This window comes from Drosophila simulans, chromosome 3R (assembly GCF_016746395.2).
Source record: "Drosophila simulans strain w501 chromosome 3R, Prin_Dsim_3.1, whole genome shotgun sequence".
Classification (NCBI taxonomy): Eukaryota; Metazoa; Arthropoda; class Insecta; order Diptera; family Drosophilidae; genus Drosophila; species Drosophila simulans.
In genome coordinates, this window is record NC_052523.2 from 20,686,175 (window position 1) to 20,701,394 (window position 15,220).

At 43.8% G+C, this 15,220-nt stretch overlaps 2 protein-coding genes across 2 annotated transcripts in view; one reads left to right on the forward strand and one right to left on the reverse strand.

Moving 5' to 3' along the window:
* The window catches only part of LOC6729412 (acetylcholine receptor subunit alpha-like 1), a 62,556-nt gene extending 61,626 nt beyond the window's left edge, over positions 1-930 (reverse strand). The window contains exon 1 of the mRNA XM_016174779.3: positions 180-930. The gene's annotated coding sequence lies outside the window, so the exon portion shown is untranslated. The remainder of the gene's footprint in view (positions 1-179) is intronic.
* Positions 931-12,885: 11,955 nt separating this feature from the next.
* LOC6729414 lies at positions 12,886-13,829 on the forward strand. Its single transcript, XM_002104693.4, has 2 exons — positions 12,886-13,227; positions 13,282-13,829. The coding sequence occupies exons 1-2, from the start codon at positions 12,960-12,962 to the stop codon at positions 13,512-13,514; spliced, it is 501 nt and encodes a 166-aa protein (XP_002104729.1). The 5' UTR covers positions 12,886-12,959; the 3' UTR covers positions 13,515-13,829.
* Positions 13,830-15,220: the final 1,391 nt, after the last annotated feature.

Sequence of the window (15,220 nt, forward strand, 5' to 3'; positions counted from 1 at the left end):
TCCGTCTGTTTGCCTGTCTGTCCGTCTGCTTGTCTGCCTTTTTGTATGTCTGCCTGGCTGGGGCGTTGAACGCCGCCGCAGTTTGGAGCAACAGTTAAGCAGGAATCATGTAGCACACACTTTTGGGGGGCAGGGAGGTGATGCCTCGCGTTGCAGGGGCAGTAGCGACTCTGACTTACATTACAGGTCTGCTGCTGTCATCAAATTTTGAGCAGGAAAAACTGTCTGAACGGACGACCGATCGACCGAGCGAAGCGGAACGGAACGCAACGGAACGTCTCTGAGCGGACCAACCGACCGACTTGGCCAAACGGAGTGGGCGACGCGCGGCGGAACCGGAAGCGAAACTCAATTTCAGATGCGACACACGGCGCCGTTAAGATTAGTTTGCTGCTTGGATGCGATTGGCGGACGCCTTACACTGCAATTGCTGGCGGTCCGCTTCGGCTGAACACTGGCACACACACTGGGAGACGCGGCGAGTGGCTGATGCGGATGTGGATGCGAATGCGGATGCGGATACGGAGACGGATGCGTATGCGGATGCGAGTGCGGATGCGGGACCGGGCTCGGACTCGCTGCTCTGCAGCAGCCGCAGATGGGAGCCGTTGCGGGCTAGCGGGCTCATTTGCCTGCGATTCGTGGCAGCATTTTGTTGCGATTGTTTTTTTTTTTTGTTTTTAGTTGTTGCGGGAGGTTACTACAAAATATTCGTTGGACTGGCTATGTTTTTGTGTCAGTGTAGCGGGTTTTCTACGTTTTTCTGTTGGATTTTTGTTGTTTTTTATTTGGTTTTTCTGGTTTTTCTTTTCTCCTTTTTTTGGGGCTCTGCTTTTGCTTTTCTTTGTTTGGTGAGACTCGGCGCTTGTCACTCGCTCGATGCGTACGATTTCTTCAACCCGCGGGCTCTGAGGCAACTACTGATGGCCGCCGCTGCACGGCAGACTTTTTCGCAGCTGGGGCCGCCGCCGCTGGTCCTTTGGAGTGGATGCTGCTCGGGATGTGGCCGTGTGGCGCTCGCCAGCGCTCTCGCCGCCGCTCTGCGCATGCTGGGCCACAAAGCGACAAACTCGAAGAGCGGGCAGCCACCCTTTTTGCTCTGAATCTCAGAGATACCAGGAGCTTTCTCGCTCTCTTCGAGTGGCAGGTCCTTTGCCATGCTGGTAAGTAAGCGATGGGCTTTGGTTCTCAAGCAGTCACAGCCTTCCTGTTTGGTAATTTCTTGGACTAGCTTGAAAGTAGTTAACAAATTTTAGCGATGCGTTGATAGATTATAGTTAGGCAATAGATTTTGGTACGAAAAGATGTGTCAAGATTTTAGTTAGATGTATTCCCTTTACGAAACTGTTGTTTGTGTTATTTCATTGGATTAGTTTTGTAATTTCGTTCTATTAACAAAATAAAAATAAAAGCTTCTCTTAGCCTTTCACTCTCTTATCTGCAACTCCAAAAGGGCGTTTTACTTTGAGCCACATGGCAAAAGTCTACAAACCGAGAGCATCCTTCGCCCAACACTCACTCTTCCGTTGGAAAGTGTCTCTTTCTTTTTTTATTTGGTTTCTCTTATGGGTTTTTTTTTTTGCCACCACTTCTCAGTCGCCCGCAAATTGTTAGCGAGAAACTCCAGGGGACTTGTGTCGCCGCGAGTTGGGCGGACAAAAAGCAGCCAGGCTAATAATTTACATATAGGGCGTGGATTTTTCTCCGGCCGAAAAACTCTCCAGCGGCGATGAATGCGTGTGCTGCTTAATCAGAGCAATCGCTGCCACCCACCGCCCGTCCTTGCCACACCCCCGCCGCCCATAGCGGCCACCCACCACCGCCCCGGGTGTCCAGTCGCATTTGTTTGTTTATTTCGAAACATTGTTGTCCTTATTTCGGCATGCCTTTTGTTAGCCCTCTGCATTTTCTGGAAAGAGAGAGCAAGGCAAAGAGAGAGCGGGTTTCATTATGCGTGTGAATGAATTTTATTTGGCAACAATATGCGTGCGCCTGTGTATGTGTGCGTGCTTGTACATATGGGTGCAAATGGATTTGATGTAAATTGCAATTTTATGCGTATTTTCATTTCGTTTGCGCTGCTCGTCCTCCGACTTCACCCTCTGTTTTCCATCTTCCCGTTTCTGTTTTTCTGTAGCTGTTCCAGCTCCTGTTTGTCCTGCCGCCGTGTCCTGCTGTGCGTGTAATTGATAATGGTCTCGATTGTGGTTTCTCCAACCCACATTTCGCCAACAACCTTTTTCTCTTTATCTTCGCTGTTTTTGTTTCTCCTTTCTGTGTTTGGCTTTCATTTGTCTGTGTGTTGGGTCGAATTTTTGACAAAATGTGTGCCCTGGCACTTTGTGCGACATGCGATTGGGGTTTTTGTTCCCGTTTCTGCCTCACTTGAAATGCATTCCACTCGCATGTTGGCCGGGCCAATTGGCCAGCTACCCTATTTATTTGCATTCAAACACGTGGCAATATTTACAATCGGAGCTCGTCCTATGCCAACTGCCATTTTGTTGCTCCAAATTCGAGCGACAATTGAATAGATCCAAGCTTAGCTATTTTATTTTGGGAGTGTATTTATTAGCATGTTACAACATTTTGACTATGGCCAATGCTATTGGAATATTTCAGTCTCTTGCGGCTTTTTTAAACTCGTAAAAATCTTTTGGGCCGTTTTCTATATTGTAATATTTGACGAAACATCCGGTAAGTGACTTTTGACTCAAATTTTTGGTTTCAGAAGGTTTTTTCAACATAACTTAGCCAAAACTGGTCATATAGACGTAATTAAAACAGTTTTTTATAGCTTTTGATGAATGAATTTTATTTCTCATGCCCTTATGTGAATTTTGAAAAAAAAAATTTTTTTTTAATTTTTGCAATTTCGGTAAGTGGTAACATCATCAAAATGTGCAAAAAATGACAAAAAAATAAAATTGCCAAATTTAAACTCTAATCGATTGGGGATTTCATTACAATCACATCGAGATATTACATTCGATATTTGGACCATTATTTCCAAAGATTTGGCAAAAAATCCGATTATTATTTGACGAAAAATGACAAAAACAACTTTTGATGAAATTCGTTATTTTCAACTAGGATTTTCAGCATAACTTGGCTAAAAATGGTCATACAGACCTAATAAAAACAGTTTCTTACAACTTTTTGCCAATACTAATTATTTTTATCAAATTTAGGTGAAAATAAAAATAAAAAAATTTTTATCGATTTTTGTATTTTTTGTAAGGGGTAACATCATCAAATTTTGCAAAAAATGGCAAAAAATTAAATTTCCAATTTTGAACTCCAATGTGTTACGTTTTTAATTATGAGTCTAACAAAGTATTCTATTCCATTTTTTGAGCCATATTTTTACTGATTCGGCCAAAATATACATTGCTTGTGTGTATTTAAAGGCTTTTAACACGCTTATTTTGTTCAGACAGTGCGTGACAAGCCTGCAATTCCGCAATTCAATCACAATTGCTGCCGACTGTATCCGTTTTGCTTTGGGCCAACTAAAAAGGGTTGCCTGGGTTGTCTGGTTTTGATTATTTGGCTGAGCAAAGGTCATGAATCGTGCTGAGAAATCTAAATGAAGCGAATCCAAATGAGTTCGGCCAATGAAGAATAAAGTAATTCTGCACCAAAGGAGCGGACAAGTGCTCGATTTATATGTGCTTCTTCTCAATTAAGTTGTTAATTTTAACGTGCAGCTTTTAGTCCCAGGCAGGCCACCAACTACGGTTAGAATATCGTCGTCACATCCCCCGCACTTCCGGTGGCTACAGCATTTCGCAATTTGGCCAGCACCCAAAGGTATACGTGTCGCACTGGCCCGGACAAATGGCAAATAGCAAATGGCAAACGGCAATGGCAACAGAACGGCAAATGCCAGACATCATGGCCAATGGATGGCCGCTCATTTGGCGCTTAAAAATTATGGCCACATGTGGGCAGTAGCGCCAAAACCAAAGCGCAGACATCCACGCTCGTCGCCTTGGCCATCGTGTTAACTGAATTTTGTTACGTTAGCAAGTTTATTGTGCCCACTGCTGTCGCAAGGATCCCCCATTATTGCATCCCCATTTGAGTGCGTGTGTGTGTGTGTGTGGGTGGGTGAGCTAAGGGTGGAACAGGATGATGTGTGGGGGTTTAAGTTTAGTGGGTAATTGGTAGGCAGGCTGCATCGTGTGCAGAACACCTTGACTCGGACTTTGATGTAAATAAGTAAATCGCCCGGCCAGGGGGGCGTATGGGTAACGTTAATGGGATACAAGTGGTGTGCGCCAGGGTGGAAGTGGGAGATGGAGAAAGCGCTCCAGACTGGATCTGATTCCAAGCCTGTCTGGGCATATTTCATTGTTTCATGGCATTGTTCTTGCCGGGCTTACAGGAGGAGCCCGCTTTCCAGCTGGCTTGTACAAAGGTCCTAATGCTTTGTCACCAAAGGCAGTTTAGTGATGGCCAACTCAGGTTGCTGCTGCAAAATGGGTCAGAAAGCAGTCGTTAAATGTGTTAAGAAATATATAATTAAAGACTTTCGTCTTTGGAAAAGTTAAAGTTAAACGAATTCACTATATTTATAAAATGATCAAGTTTCTGGTAACGTTTTACCACTCAATCGATTCATGGGCTCTCAATTCTTTAACAATTCCTTATCGGCCTTTCAGCTTTTGTGTGCCTCCTGGCCAATTATTTATATCCTGAATCAGATGTAGTTCCAGATCATGACATCACTAAGCCAGCACCTGCATCTAGTCACCTTCGCTGGGCGTCCGAAAAACTGAATGGATTTGGCTGCCTGCCTTCGCGTCCTTTGTTCGCCAATCCAATGTGGGTGTGGCTGTGTGTGTGTTTGTGTACTTTTCTGGTTGTGTGTGTGCGTATATTATTGTTTTGGCTCTGTGTGAAGTGCGCTGCTTGAAATGCTGCACATGCCTGGAAAACCGCATGCCAGGGCTTAGAGGACCGCCGCAAATATTTCGGGGCTGCTTGGCCAGAGAAGCCCCTTTGCCCATTCCACTTTCCACTGTTTTTCCCCCGGCTCAAATTTATGGTACCGAGCAGGCCCACCTGTACCGCCTTTCAGTGGCCAGAAGCACAATAAAATATTTTTTGCATTAGGCAAAAATTTGTTGAAAATATTTGCAGGTTTTTTGCCCGGCTTGACCAAAGAAGGGCAAAAACAAAGTGGGGGCTTGGGGGCTCTGGGTGGCCAACGGTGGGGCTCGGCAATTAGGGGTGCTTAAGGGTTAAAGTTGTGGAGAGGACGGGAAGTTGCACATTAGGCGCTTCATTAAATATTTAAGTTTGACCTGCTGGCGCACGTACCACGCGGCGTATGCGTTATAAGAACGTAGTGGGTAGTGTTTTCGCTGGCGTTGCCTCTGTTGTTTCTCCACAAAAGAAGTGGATTTTCGTAGCTGGTGCAGCAGAAATAATGTTAAGTGCGGCCGCGAGCATGAAACTGACATGGTTTTCAGCGTTTTCGCATTTTCCTCCCCTCCCCACACCCGCTCCACTCCTTTTTGCCCCTTTTTGCCAGCAGTTTTCTTTTGCATTTTCACTGTGTAGCACTTGTGCGACGCTCGCAGCGAATCATCTTGGCTCGTGTTTTGCCTTCTCTATCCTTTGCGAGTTACTTTTACCATCTTTTTTTCTCGGCATTTGGCCTGGCATTGAACCAGTTCGTTTCCATCAATTGGAGGTTCTGGGATTTGGATTTGAATTCGGATTCGGGTGTGTTGAACCAGCTCAAAGAGACTCCCTTCCTGCCCAGCCGTGCCGCTACTGACATAACTTTTCGAGGCCCGCAATATGCATATTAAAATGGCGGGATCTCTTCTGTCTGATTGCCACTGCACAGGGCTGCCGTCTGCCTTTCACTTTGTGCCCAGAAGTCGGTCGCAAATTAAAAACCACGGCTAACGACTAGGTGAGCACCCACCTTTTAGATCCTTGGTGCCCGGATTCGCACATCACTGCGAACCCGACAGCTCTCATATTCCGTGAGCGGGCTTCCAGCACTCCAGACTGGCGAACACTTAACCGGTTTCTGTAGCCGCTTCCCTTTCTGCCAACGCCTACATTTGCTCATTTGGCGCACTGACTTTTTGGGTCACATCCTTTGGGAGCAATGCGTCAAAATCAGTGTCAACGCGCAGCGGGCTTCTCCTTCGCTGTATCTCTTCCTGCACTGCAAGAAAATTTTCATGAATTTAGTAAATAGGCGTATAAATAACAATGCTATGCAAATAATACAATAAAATCAAAATGTGTGGATTATATAGTTTTTCTTTACAGGTTAGGTCAAAACATATACTATCCATTGGCTTTCTAAACTCTTAACAGCAATTAATGAAACTATTTATATTTTTTAAAAATTAGTATACCAATGACAAGTTTTTCTCAGTGTGCACCACCTCTTTTTATCTCATTCTGGCAGTGTGCGTGTTAAAAAATTAATTTTTGCCGTTATGCAAAGCACTTCTAGCTCGCACTCCCTTTTCGCTGCCAGCTCGCAGCCAAAAATTGGCATAGTTCGCCTTTTGAAGGTTGGCAATAAATTGCCGAAAAAATTTGAAGGGGCAAAACGAAGGGGGGAATCCTGCTGCAATGTCGTTACCTTGAGGCTTATCGCGTAATGTCTTCATGGGCGTGGCTGGCAAATGGCAACCGGGTGCCAAGCGTTTATCGCACAACTCGCTTAAGCGAAAAGGCCAAAATGCCTGATTTCATAAATAGTTTGGCCATTTCGATCGACCGCTTTTGGGCGGGGTTTTCGGTGATTAATGCAACGGCAATCCGAGCAGATAGATTTAATGGGTGACGAAGGCACCTTCGCGTTCTTAACGATCCTTCATAACTGTTCGCTGCGTTTTTGAAGTGCAAGTGCGGCTCCTTCAGAAACTTGCTTTATGGCCGTCGTTGATGACTTGAATAATAATCATAATAATAACAAGGACGAGCTGTGACAAAAGCACACCTGCCGCACACAGACACGCTCACCTGCAGCAACGTGCACTCACACACCCACACACACTCACACTTTCGACAGCAGGTGCGCGTGCACTTGTGTTTGTGAGTTTCGTGCCTGTTAGGCTGCCACTCCCACTCTCGTTGCCCGAAAAACGCCCATGACGGCACTTGAAGTGTGTTTAAAGATAAAAATGCAGTTTATCCTCTTTTCAGTGCAACTAACTGAAGCTGTGTGGGTGTCAGTGTGCGTATCTGTGTGTCTGTGTTTCTATGTGTATGTGTATATATCCACGCTTTTTGGGCTGCTGAGTGCTTTAGAAAGAATTTTTGTTTTTGTCCACACATTCTTGCTGGCGTGTGTGTTTTCTGTGTAGGCTGCTTCTGCTTCTGCCCGCCTGCCACGCCCACCGGCCACTCGTGCCGCGCCCATTTAGTCCACTGCCCCAGCTGAGACTTTCCCGCGCCTGAATACTTTTCAATAGTTCTTCAATAGTTTGCCGTCAACACTCTTTCAATCTGCTCCCGCTCCTTCTCCATGCACATGCACATCGACTTTTCACCATCCATTTTCATTCAGCAAGGCAGCCGTTCGCTTTGTTCGCTCCTCTGAAAGGATATCTCCACTCTTTGGGAGCACAGCGAACTCAAGTGCGAAGTTGTTCGCCATTCAGGATAATAATCCATATTTGGGTTATGGGCAAATTTAATTGATTTAAGATAAGTTTGAAATGAGTTTCAAGGCAACCATTCTGAGCTCTAGATTACAATAGATGAACACCCCTCTCTACCATTTATAAAAATATATGAACAAGCACCCACCTACCATCTACCATCTAGAAAGTGCACTTCATGAATCGAATTTAGACTGCTAACTTGATGTTACATACTCTTGAACATAAAGCAAACAATTCGGAATAATCAAATGGAAATCAGGCAGAGACGGCATAATAAAGTCAGCGAATTACGGGGCCCAGACAACAATCAAACACAATCAGCAAATGTCTACAAAAAAATTGAATTTTGATTTGAGTCCTGCCTCCGCTAATAATGAAAATCAATTGGGGGGCGCATACCATTTTAGGCGGAAGTTCACAAAAAGCAAATGGCTTATAAAAATGCGCAATTTCGCATGAAATAGGATACATTTTGCCTATGCGCAGCAGGCATAAAATTATATGAAATATAAATAAGAAAAAGTTGTTATGAATATGAAATGAGAGAAGTTTTTGGATAGATGCCGGCCTGCCACCCAGTCGCAATTTCAGCAATCAAAATAAATATTTAAACATAATCGGACCCACAATTAGCTGGAGACTAACCCTTCTTCATCTTTTTGCCCGGTCTGTGGTAAAAATAAATTAGACTCCGCACTTCGCCCCTCTTGCCAACCAGCTGCAATTGGCCTTCATTTGCGAATGAGCAAATAAGTGAGTTAACTGTAATTTCGGGCTAGTAATCATTAATAATTTATGGCCAATAGGCCTTCGTCGTCTTTCTCTCTCTCTTTCTCTTCCTCTGTTACCAACGCACATAAGCCAGGTCCAAGTGGGCGGGCTTGGTGGCCGGAAGGGGCGTGGCAAAAGCCAGGGGTCAGGGGTCAAGAGTTAAGTTGAACCGAGTGGCACTTTGGCCCGACTGCCGCTGCCAGGCACTTGACGTTTGGTAAAGCAAATTTTAAATAGCACAAATACTTGGGCTCCTTTTTGTTGTACTTGTACTTGTTTTTGTTGTTGCTTTTGTTTTAGTTGTTGTTGTGCCAGTTTTTGTTTGACTGGCAACAATTGACTGGGGCCCTCGTCTCTTAACCCATTGAAGCCAGCGACTGCAGGTACAAATGAAATGTAAATAATTTAAGAGGAATAAGTTTAACGGCCAGCACCTGAGTCTTGTTGATCTTTCAATTTGCTAAAGAAATAGCGAGAAATCGTAGCAATCAGAGCAATGAATACAATGAATCAGGAGTCAGTTTAAAAGAAAAAACAAAGTAAATTTAATTAGCTGAATTGAGCCCATTTCATTGGGTCCTTCTATAAAAATGCAGTGGGGTATTTTAAAGATTCTTTCTTTACACAACTAATAAATTATTGAATAGCCACCTAAGTTAGGGATACAAAAACAGAGTGTTTTTTGGAATCACTAATGTGATAAGCTGGTTTGTTGAAATATGATTAAATTAGAAGGCAAGTTAATGATGGGGACTTCCGTTTAGCTGCTTCCATTGTCTCTCATTCAGGCTTTTTCGCAGAATTCCCCGTATTTCGGTTTTTGCCTGGCATTACTCACGTTCACGTTCATTGCAGGCGTACGTGCTAATGCCGGCATATTGATAGAAATCCTGTAAATATCCTGTCAACACGCCTCATCAGGCAATGAGGAGAAGCCACAACACGGCAGCCATTTGGCAGGACGAAAAGGACTCGCGAGGGGAGGGGTGAGTTGCGAGTGGAAGTGGGAATGGCCATGGAGGCCACGGCAGTCACACGCTAATAGCGACAGCTGCACGTCGTCGGCGATAACAGGATCCCACATTAAAGCACCGTCAGATTTATTTTTAAAGAGGCCCCAGCCCCACTTCGCTCTGGCCGCCCATCTGGCAGCTTAAGACATCAAATTATGACAGGTTGTGGCTGTTTTCGAGAAATTCTACGTACCACGGTTCCATGATGGATTCGCCCAGCTTCTCGGCTTGGTTGGCATGGCTACATCGAGATGCTTAGACTCACTGAAACGAGGGAGTGACTACAAGGGTTGTTCTTTTTCCATACAGTTTAATCTCAACGATGGTATGCTTTTGAGTACTATTAAAAATTAAAAATATACATATATTTACTTACACTTTAAGAAGCGAACATGAATTATATAAATAATATGGGGTCCTAAGAGTAACCTAACTTGATAAGTTACTTGCTTTTGCAATGATTCAGTTTGTAGGAGAATCAGTCAATTTTATTTATTGACTGCAAATTTTTCTATTTACTTTTCCGCTCCTGAAGATTGCAGTTAGCAAGTTTTCTTTGTGCAAAACTAAAGTTGCTGATAACATTCAAGAACACTCCACAACTGCAGCAATATAAATTTAAGTCTGGCTTATCAGCGAGGGGAAATGAAGTAGTCTAGTGATTACAAAAATAATACTTCCTGCTCCTCTCGCCCGGGTTCGGTTTTAATACTGCAAGTTTCCCTTTCTTTTAAGCTGATCCCGAGTCTTATCAGCACACTCCAGTAAGCAGCTGCCCCAACCTGCTCCTCAACCTCATCTCAGCTCGCCCACTGGCGCAACTTTAGCTGCACATTTTTGTATTCCTCTTCCTGGAATTTCACTTTATTATAAAATATTGAAGATGTACACAATACAAAAAAGAAAGGAAAGAATGAAAATCGCAGGTAGGGGCAACGGAAAAAGGAAATCTCCCCCCAAAAAAGACAGACGAGAGCGAGAACTGCCGTTGCCGCCACTCCCCCCGCGACTTTGAGTAATGACAGCAGCTGCTCTAATCGAAAACGTGTTTAAGTAGCTACCTGAAGCATTTAATAATGCGAAATAAAAACGGCCAGGACCAAAGGCACTGGAAAATGCCAAAAGTCGTAGGCGTGGCCATAATTGCGCGGCACGGCACATCGCCATTTTGAAGTTAGTTACGAAAGACAATGGCCGCTGCGAGCGGAAACGGAAGCGGCGGCTTCATTTTGCTGTTTTGTTGTCTGTCATTCGCCGTCAGGCCCTTTAAGTTCTGTACGTGCGGTTGCTTTGCGGTTTGGCTTGTAGTTGTGAGCGTTCTCTGTGTTGCTGAGTCCTGCGACGGTATGTGTTTGAGTGTGTATGTGTGTGTGATAAACATAATAAACATTCTTATCCCGACCGGAGAGGCATACACGGGCTTAGTGTCTAACAAATGTGCGCCGTGTGACAACGCCAGCGACAAGAGTCGCAGGGTAAGGTGCCGCCTGCGGTCTTCACATAGGCATGCGTGTATGTGCACTTAGAAAAATTTGTATACATATCTGAAATCTTTGAAAATATAATAATATTCTAATTTGCTTAATATTTAGCATATAATAATGTTTCCAAACTATTTTAGTTTGCTTAGCTGTTATATAATTAAGTGCATCACATTATTTCTCTCAGTGCTCTGCCTTCTTGTCCCTACCGAAACGCATGTGTGTGTGTGTGAGTAAGCGGAATGAACGGTAATCCGTCGTGTTTTGAATAACAAAATTTCCCGTACGAGATTGTTGCACACTGGAATTCGCCCGGACCGCTAACAAACCGCAAGCAATGTCAAGTGGCACGAGGTGGAAACAAAAGACACAAGCAGGAACTACGACAAAAAAATGCCATGTCCTGGGCCACGCCCAAACCAAAACCGCACTCACACACATGCAAGTTCCCTTTTGGTGTCCTCAAAACAAAAAAAAAAAACAAAAAAACAGGAAAAAGGGAAAAAAGAACACTCAAAGGATAAGGTATATCCTGGCCAAGTCGCGCACGCACATTTCGCACAAATTCCCGTCGAGTTTGTCAATAAAAGTAAAGAACCCTGCCGCCTTTAGGCCAACTTCCCATTGCGTGACAATCGGCACCTGGTCTCAAAAACATACAAACCGGCGAATGGGACGCCCAATAATTGATCATAACATAATTCCCAGCCTATCAAATGTGAATCATTCATTTATACTTGGCAGTGCTTCTGAGGGTTTACATAGGCAGTTGGAAAAGTTGACTTTTCAGTTTAAACTGTGTTTGTTATTCACCGGCTTACATTTTTGATGTGTTTACCTTCTACTAAAAGGGCTTACTTTTTGTAAATATTTATTAAGCGCTGGGAAAACTTTAGATTACAATAAAATACATTTTACAGGTCAAATGCCAATGTATGCAAGTAATCTCAAATAGAAAAGCTGTCAAATGTAATTGAAAATCTTCACTTCACTAATTTATAGAGTACCCAATCTTCGACTTTTGTAACCAAGCAGGTGCTTAAACTATGCTCCTCGGTTTTCAATTTCATACCCGATTCGTTTTCTTCTGGGAAGCTTTCCCTTTCTGTTTTTCCGACTGTCTCTGGTTCGCCTGCTGTATTAATGGCATTTATTATTTTCTCGTTACACGTTGACTTTTGTGCGGCAATTTCTCAAAGCGGACGCGTCCTTTGCCTCAGAAGCGCAACAAACGATAACAGCTGACAAGGATAAAGTGCAAACGCCGTCATCGGGAGTGGGTCGAATAGGAAAATTCAAGTAGTTGGCCAACTGGACAGCCAGGACATGGTGTAACCATCTGTGAGTGCCTGTCTGGCTGCTCGACTTCGGATTTGGCCTGGGCAGGCAGTTTTTCTTCATTTCGAGCAAATCTGCTGGGCCAGCGATAAAGCACTTGGCATCGCGCCTTGTTTGGCCTTTAAATTTAAATTTATAACAGCCGACAAGTCGCGCCGCATCGCTGGGGAAATGGGTCGCGCTTAGTTAATTGGACTGGCTGATGAATTGTTGAGCCGTTGGCAAATTAACCCTCATCAGGTTCGGAGGGGTCGCCTCGACACCTCCCTTATCCTTCTTATCCGGCGGATCCCTGGTCCACCTCCTGCCACTGTTGCACACATGAACACGCACGTAGGACGACAGGTGACGGGGCAGATAAATTGCGGCTGATATATTTTCACACAAATGAAAAATAGAAAGATAAAAAAACGAAAATACAAATACTGTTTAACTTCCTGGGGTAAATTTATTTTTTGGGTCAAATGGAAATGCTTGGCAATTACAATTTTATCTCGCAGTTCCTTGAATTCAATTACTGCTGTGAGACTACTATCGTTTCAAAATTATTGCTGAATTTATTAGACTTCACTTAAAGAATACTTTTACCATGTTGAAAATAAATGTATATTAAAGATATGAATAGAAACAAATCAAATAACAACATTAGCACAGAGCAATCTTTCAAAATCACACTTATTACACACACTACATTTTTGATATAAGACATGCACACCGGAAAATGTCTGGTAGCATGGCTAATTGTATCTTTATGCTACATAGGGCTAGGTGGCGCATTGAAGGACGTAAACGAGGGACGCATAGCGGGGCCTCTTTGCTCAAACTGCATAAAAATTCAACGCAAATGTACCGTCTCCCATTCTGGCCTATTTTGTAAAAATAAAACGGATAGGGACAAGATATTGTTTTCAAACAGCTTAGGGCAAAAATTGTACACTTTGGATGAGTGTGTTCCTCACAAGTACAACGTTACGGGTAAGTGTGAGAGTTAGCCCTGTGCTGCCACATCGCAACTAATGCGTCTTAAAGGTCCGATCCTGGACTGGTGCTGTCTGTGGTCGCCGAAGTTGGGCTGCCAGCAATTGGCCGGAATCTACTACCAAAACCAATCGCGCTGGAGGGACACCTGCGAGATTTGCCTGCACTCCTGCATCTGCGATGAGGATACGAACGGGGTGGTCAAGTGCTCACCCTTGGCTGGCTGGCTGGCTGCCCTGGGCATTCTGGGCATCCTGCTGTCGAGGTCTTATCTACGGTCTTGAGATGCGCTGCTTTGCATATCACTGGAAATTCAATAAGGTTGCCTCCATGGGGGAATTTCGAGTGGCCGGGCACATATCGAAAAACAAAGTGGCCATTGCACTTAGCCAAGGCGAATACAAATCAAGGCAACAATGGGTCTGCCACTGTCCCCCAGCGACACGGGGCACATGACTCTGGCCAAAAGGGGAGCCGTGGCACATCACATTGTTTCTGTTGATTTTACTCGGAAAGTGCCAGTGTTGAGGGATATTCAGAAGTCGGAATAGTGTATTTTCAAAAGAACATTTCTAAATTAAAAGCAGTCCAAAAACCAATTCACAAAAGCTGTAAATATGTATTGATTTTGGTTCCATGTTCCAAAAGTATAGTGATCAACTCCAGTTGTCATTGTTTTTCATATTGCGTTTGTTGCTTCACGGCAAAGTAGGTGCTTCATTCCGCAGGGTGTGAATGTATGTATACACGAATGAAGATGAACCAAAATTGGAGCAAGCGTTCCCTTTTCGAGTCGAAGTCCCAGAATGGACCCCGGCCTTTGTCTGCCAGTTCATTGGCCCATTTCCCGCTCTTACTATATGTTGCCCAGCTGCAGCGCCCAAAATGCAAATGAGCAACTCTGGATCTGGTTCAGATTCTGATTCTGATTCTGGATTTGGACACTGGATGCTGGCTACTGGCCAAGCGGGAATGGGGCCGAAAGCGAGCAGCCGAACAAAAAACATTAAACTGAGTGTGGCCAACTTTAAACGAACCGAGTGCCGACAGCATAACCCGACCCACTGCGTTTGTTATATTTTATTTACTAAGTGCAAATGTTGTTTGCAGTCATTGAAATTGAAACAAACATATATATACGCACGCACACCAGCACATAAAACCGAAAAATAAGAGCCCAAAACGAAACAAACACACACACACACACATACAAAGAGACAGCGGAAAAGCCTAAGCCATTTGTAGCCCTTTTGTGAGCAGCAACAAACACGCAAACTTAGCTGCCTCATCATGCCGCCATTAATGTGCATGTGTGTGAGTATGGGGCACCTCTCTCTCCGTAAAAATGTGTGTGTGTTTGTGTAAAAGTTATAGTAAAAGCGAGACGCACGTATTTTAATATGTGCCCCAAAGCAGAAGAAAAATCGCACGTACGTGACTTCATTTGCTCAGCTCTGTCCCATTGCCTCTGGCCTCTACTGTCCTCTGCTTTTCCCACTGTGCCTCCGTTTTTGGCCAGGGTTGCCATCGATCGTGGGTCCTGCGAGCCGGATTGCCAGGCCGCGAGATGTCCGCGGATTATTTGCCACTAATTTGCAATTATAGTGGGTTTAAACTACCGATTCAATTTCATCGCTTAATGTAATTGTTCATTATTAACAACAATACTTTCACCGAAATAATAATAAAAAAAAAAAACAAAACAACTTATTTTGCAACTATTTATGGAGCTTAATAATAATTAAAGCTTGTAAAGCAATAAAAACCATTCTTTGTGCTCAAATCAATAATTTAAACAAAGCTAATTTTTAAAACGCCAAAACTGTAAGAAAAAACATAGAAACAAATGCATTTAACTTAACCATCGATATTTATGTATGCTAACTTGACTAGCAAAATTTGAGTTTTTAATCGCCCTCAATTAAATTGATTGCATCTAAAATAAAGCTCATCCTTTTTTATGGCTTTTAATGCTACGAATTAGGATTGG

Coding starts and splice junctions, on each gene's coding strand:
- LOC6729414 (XM_002104693.4), top strand. CDS start 12,960: ATGCACACCGGAAAATGTCTGGTAGCATGGCTAATTGTATCTTTATGC. Junction 13,228..13,281: donor TCACAAGTACAACGTTACGG/GTAAGTGTGAGA, acceptor TGCGTCTTAAAG/GTCCGATCCTGGACTGGTGC.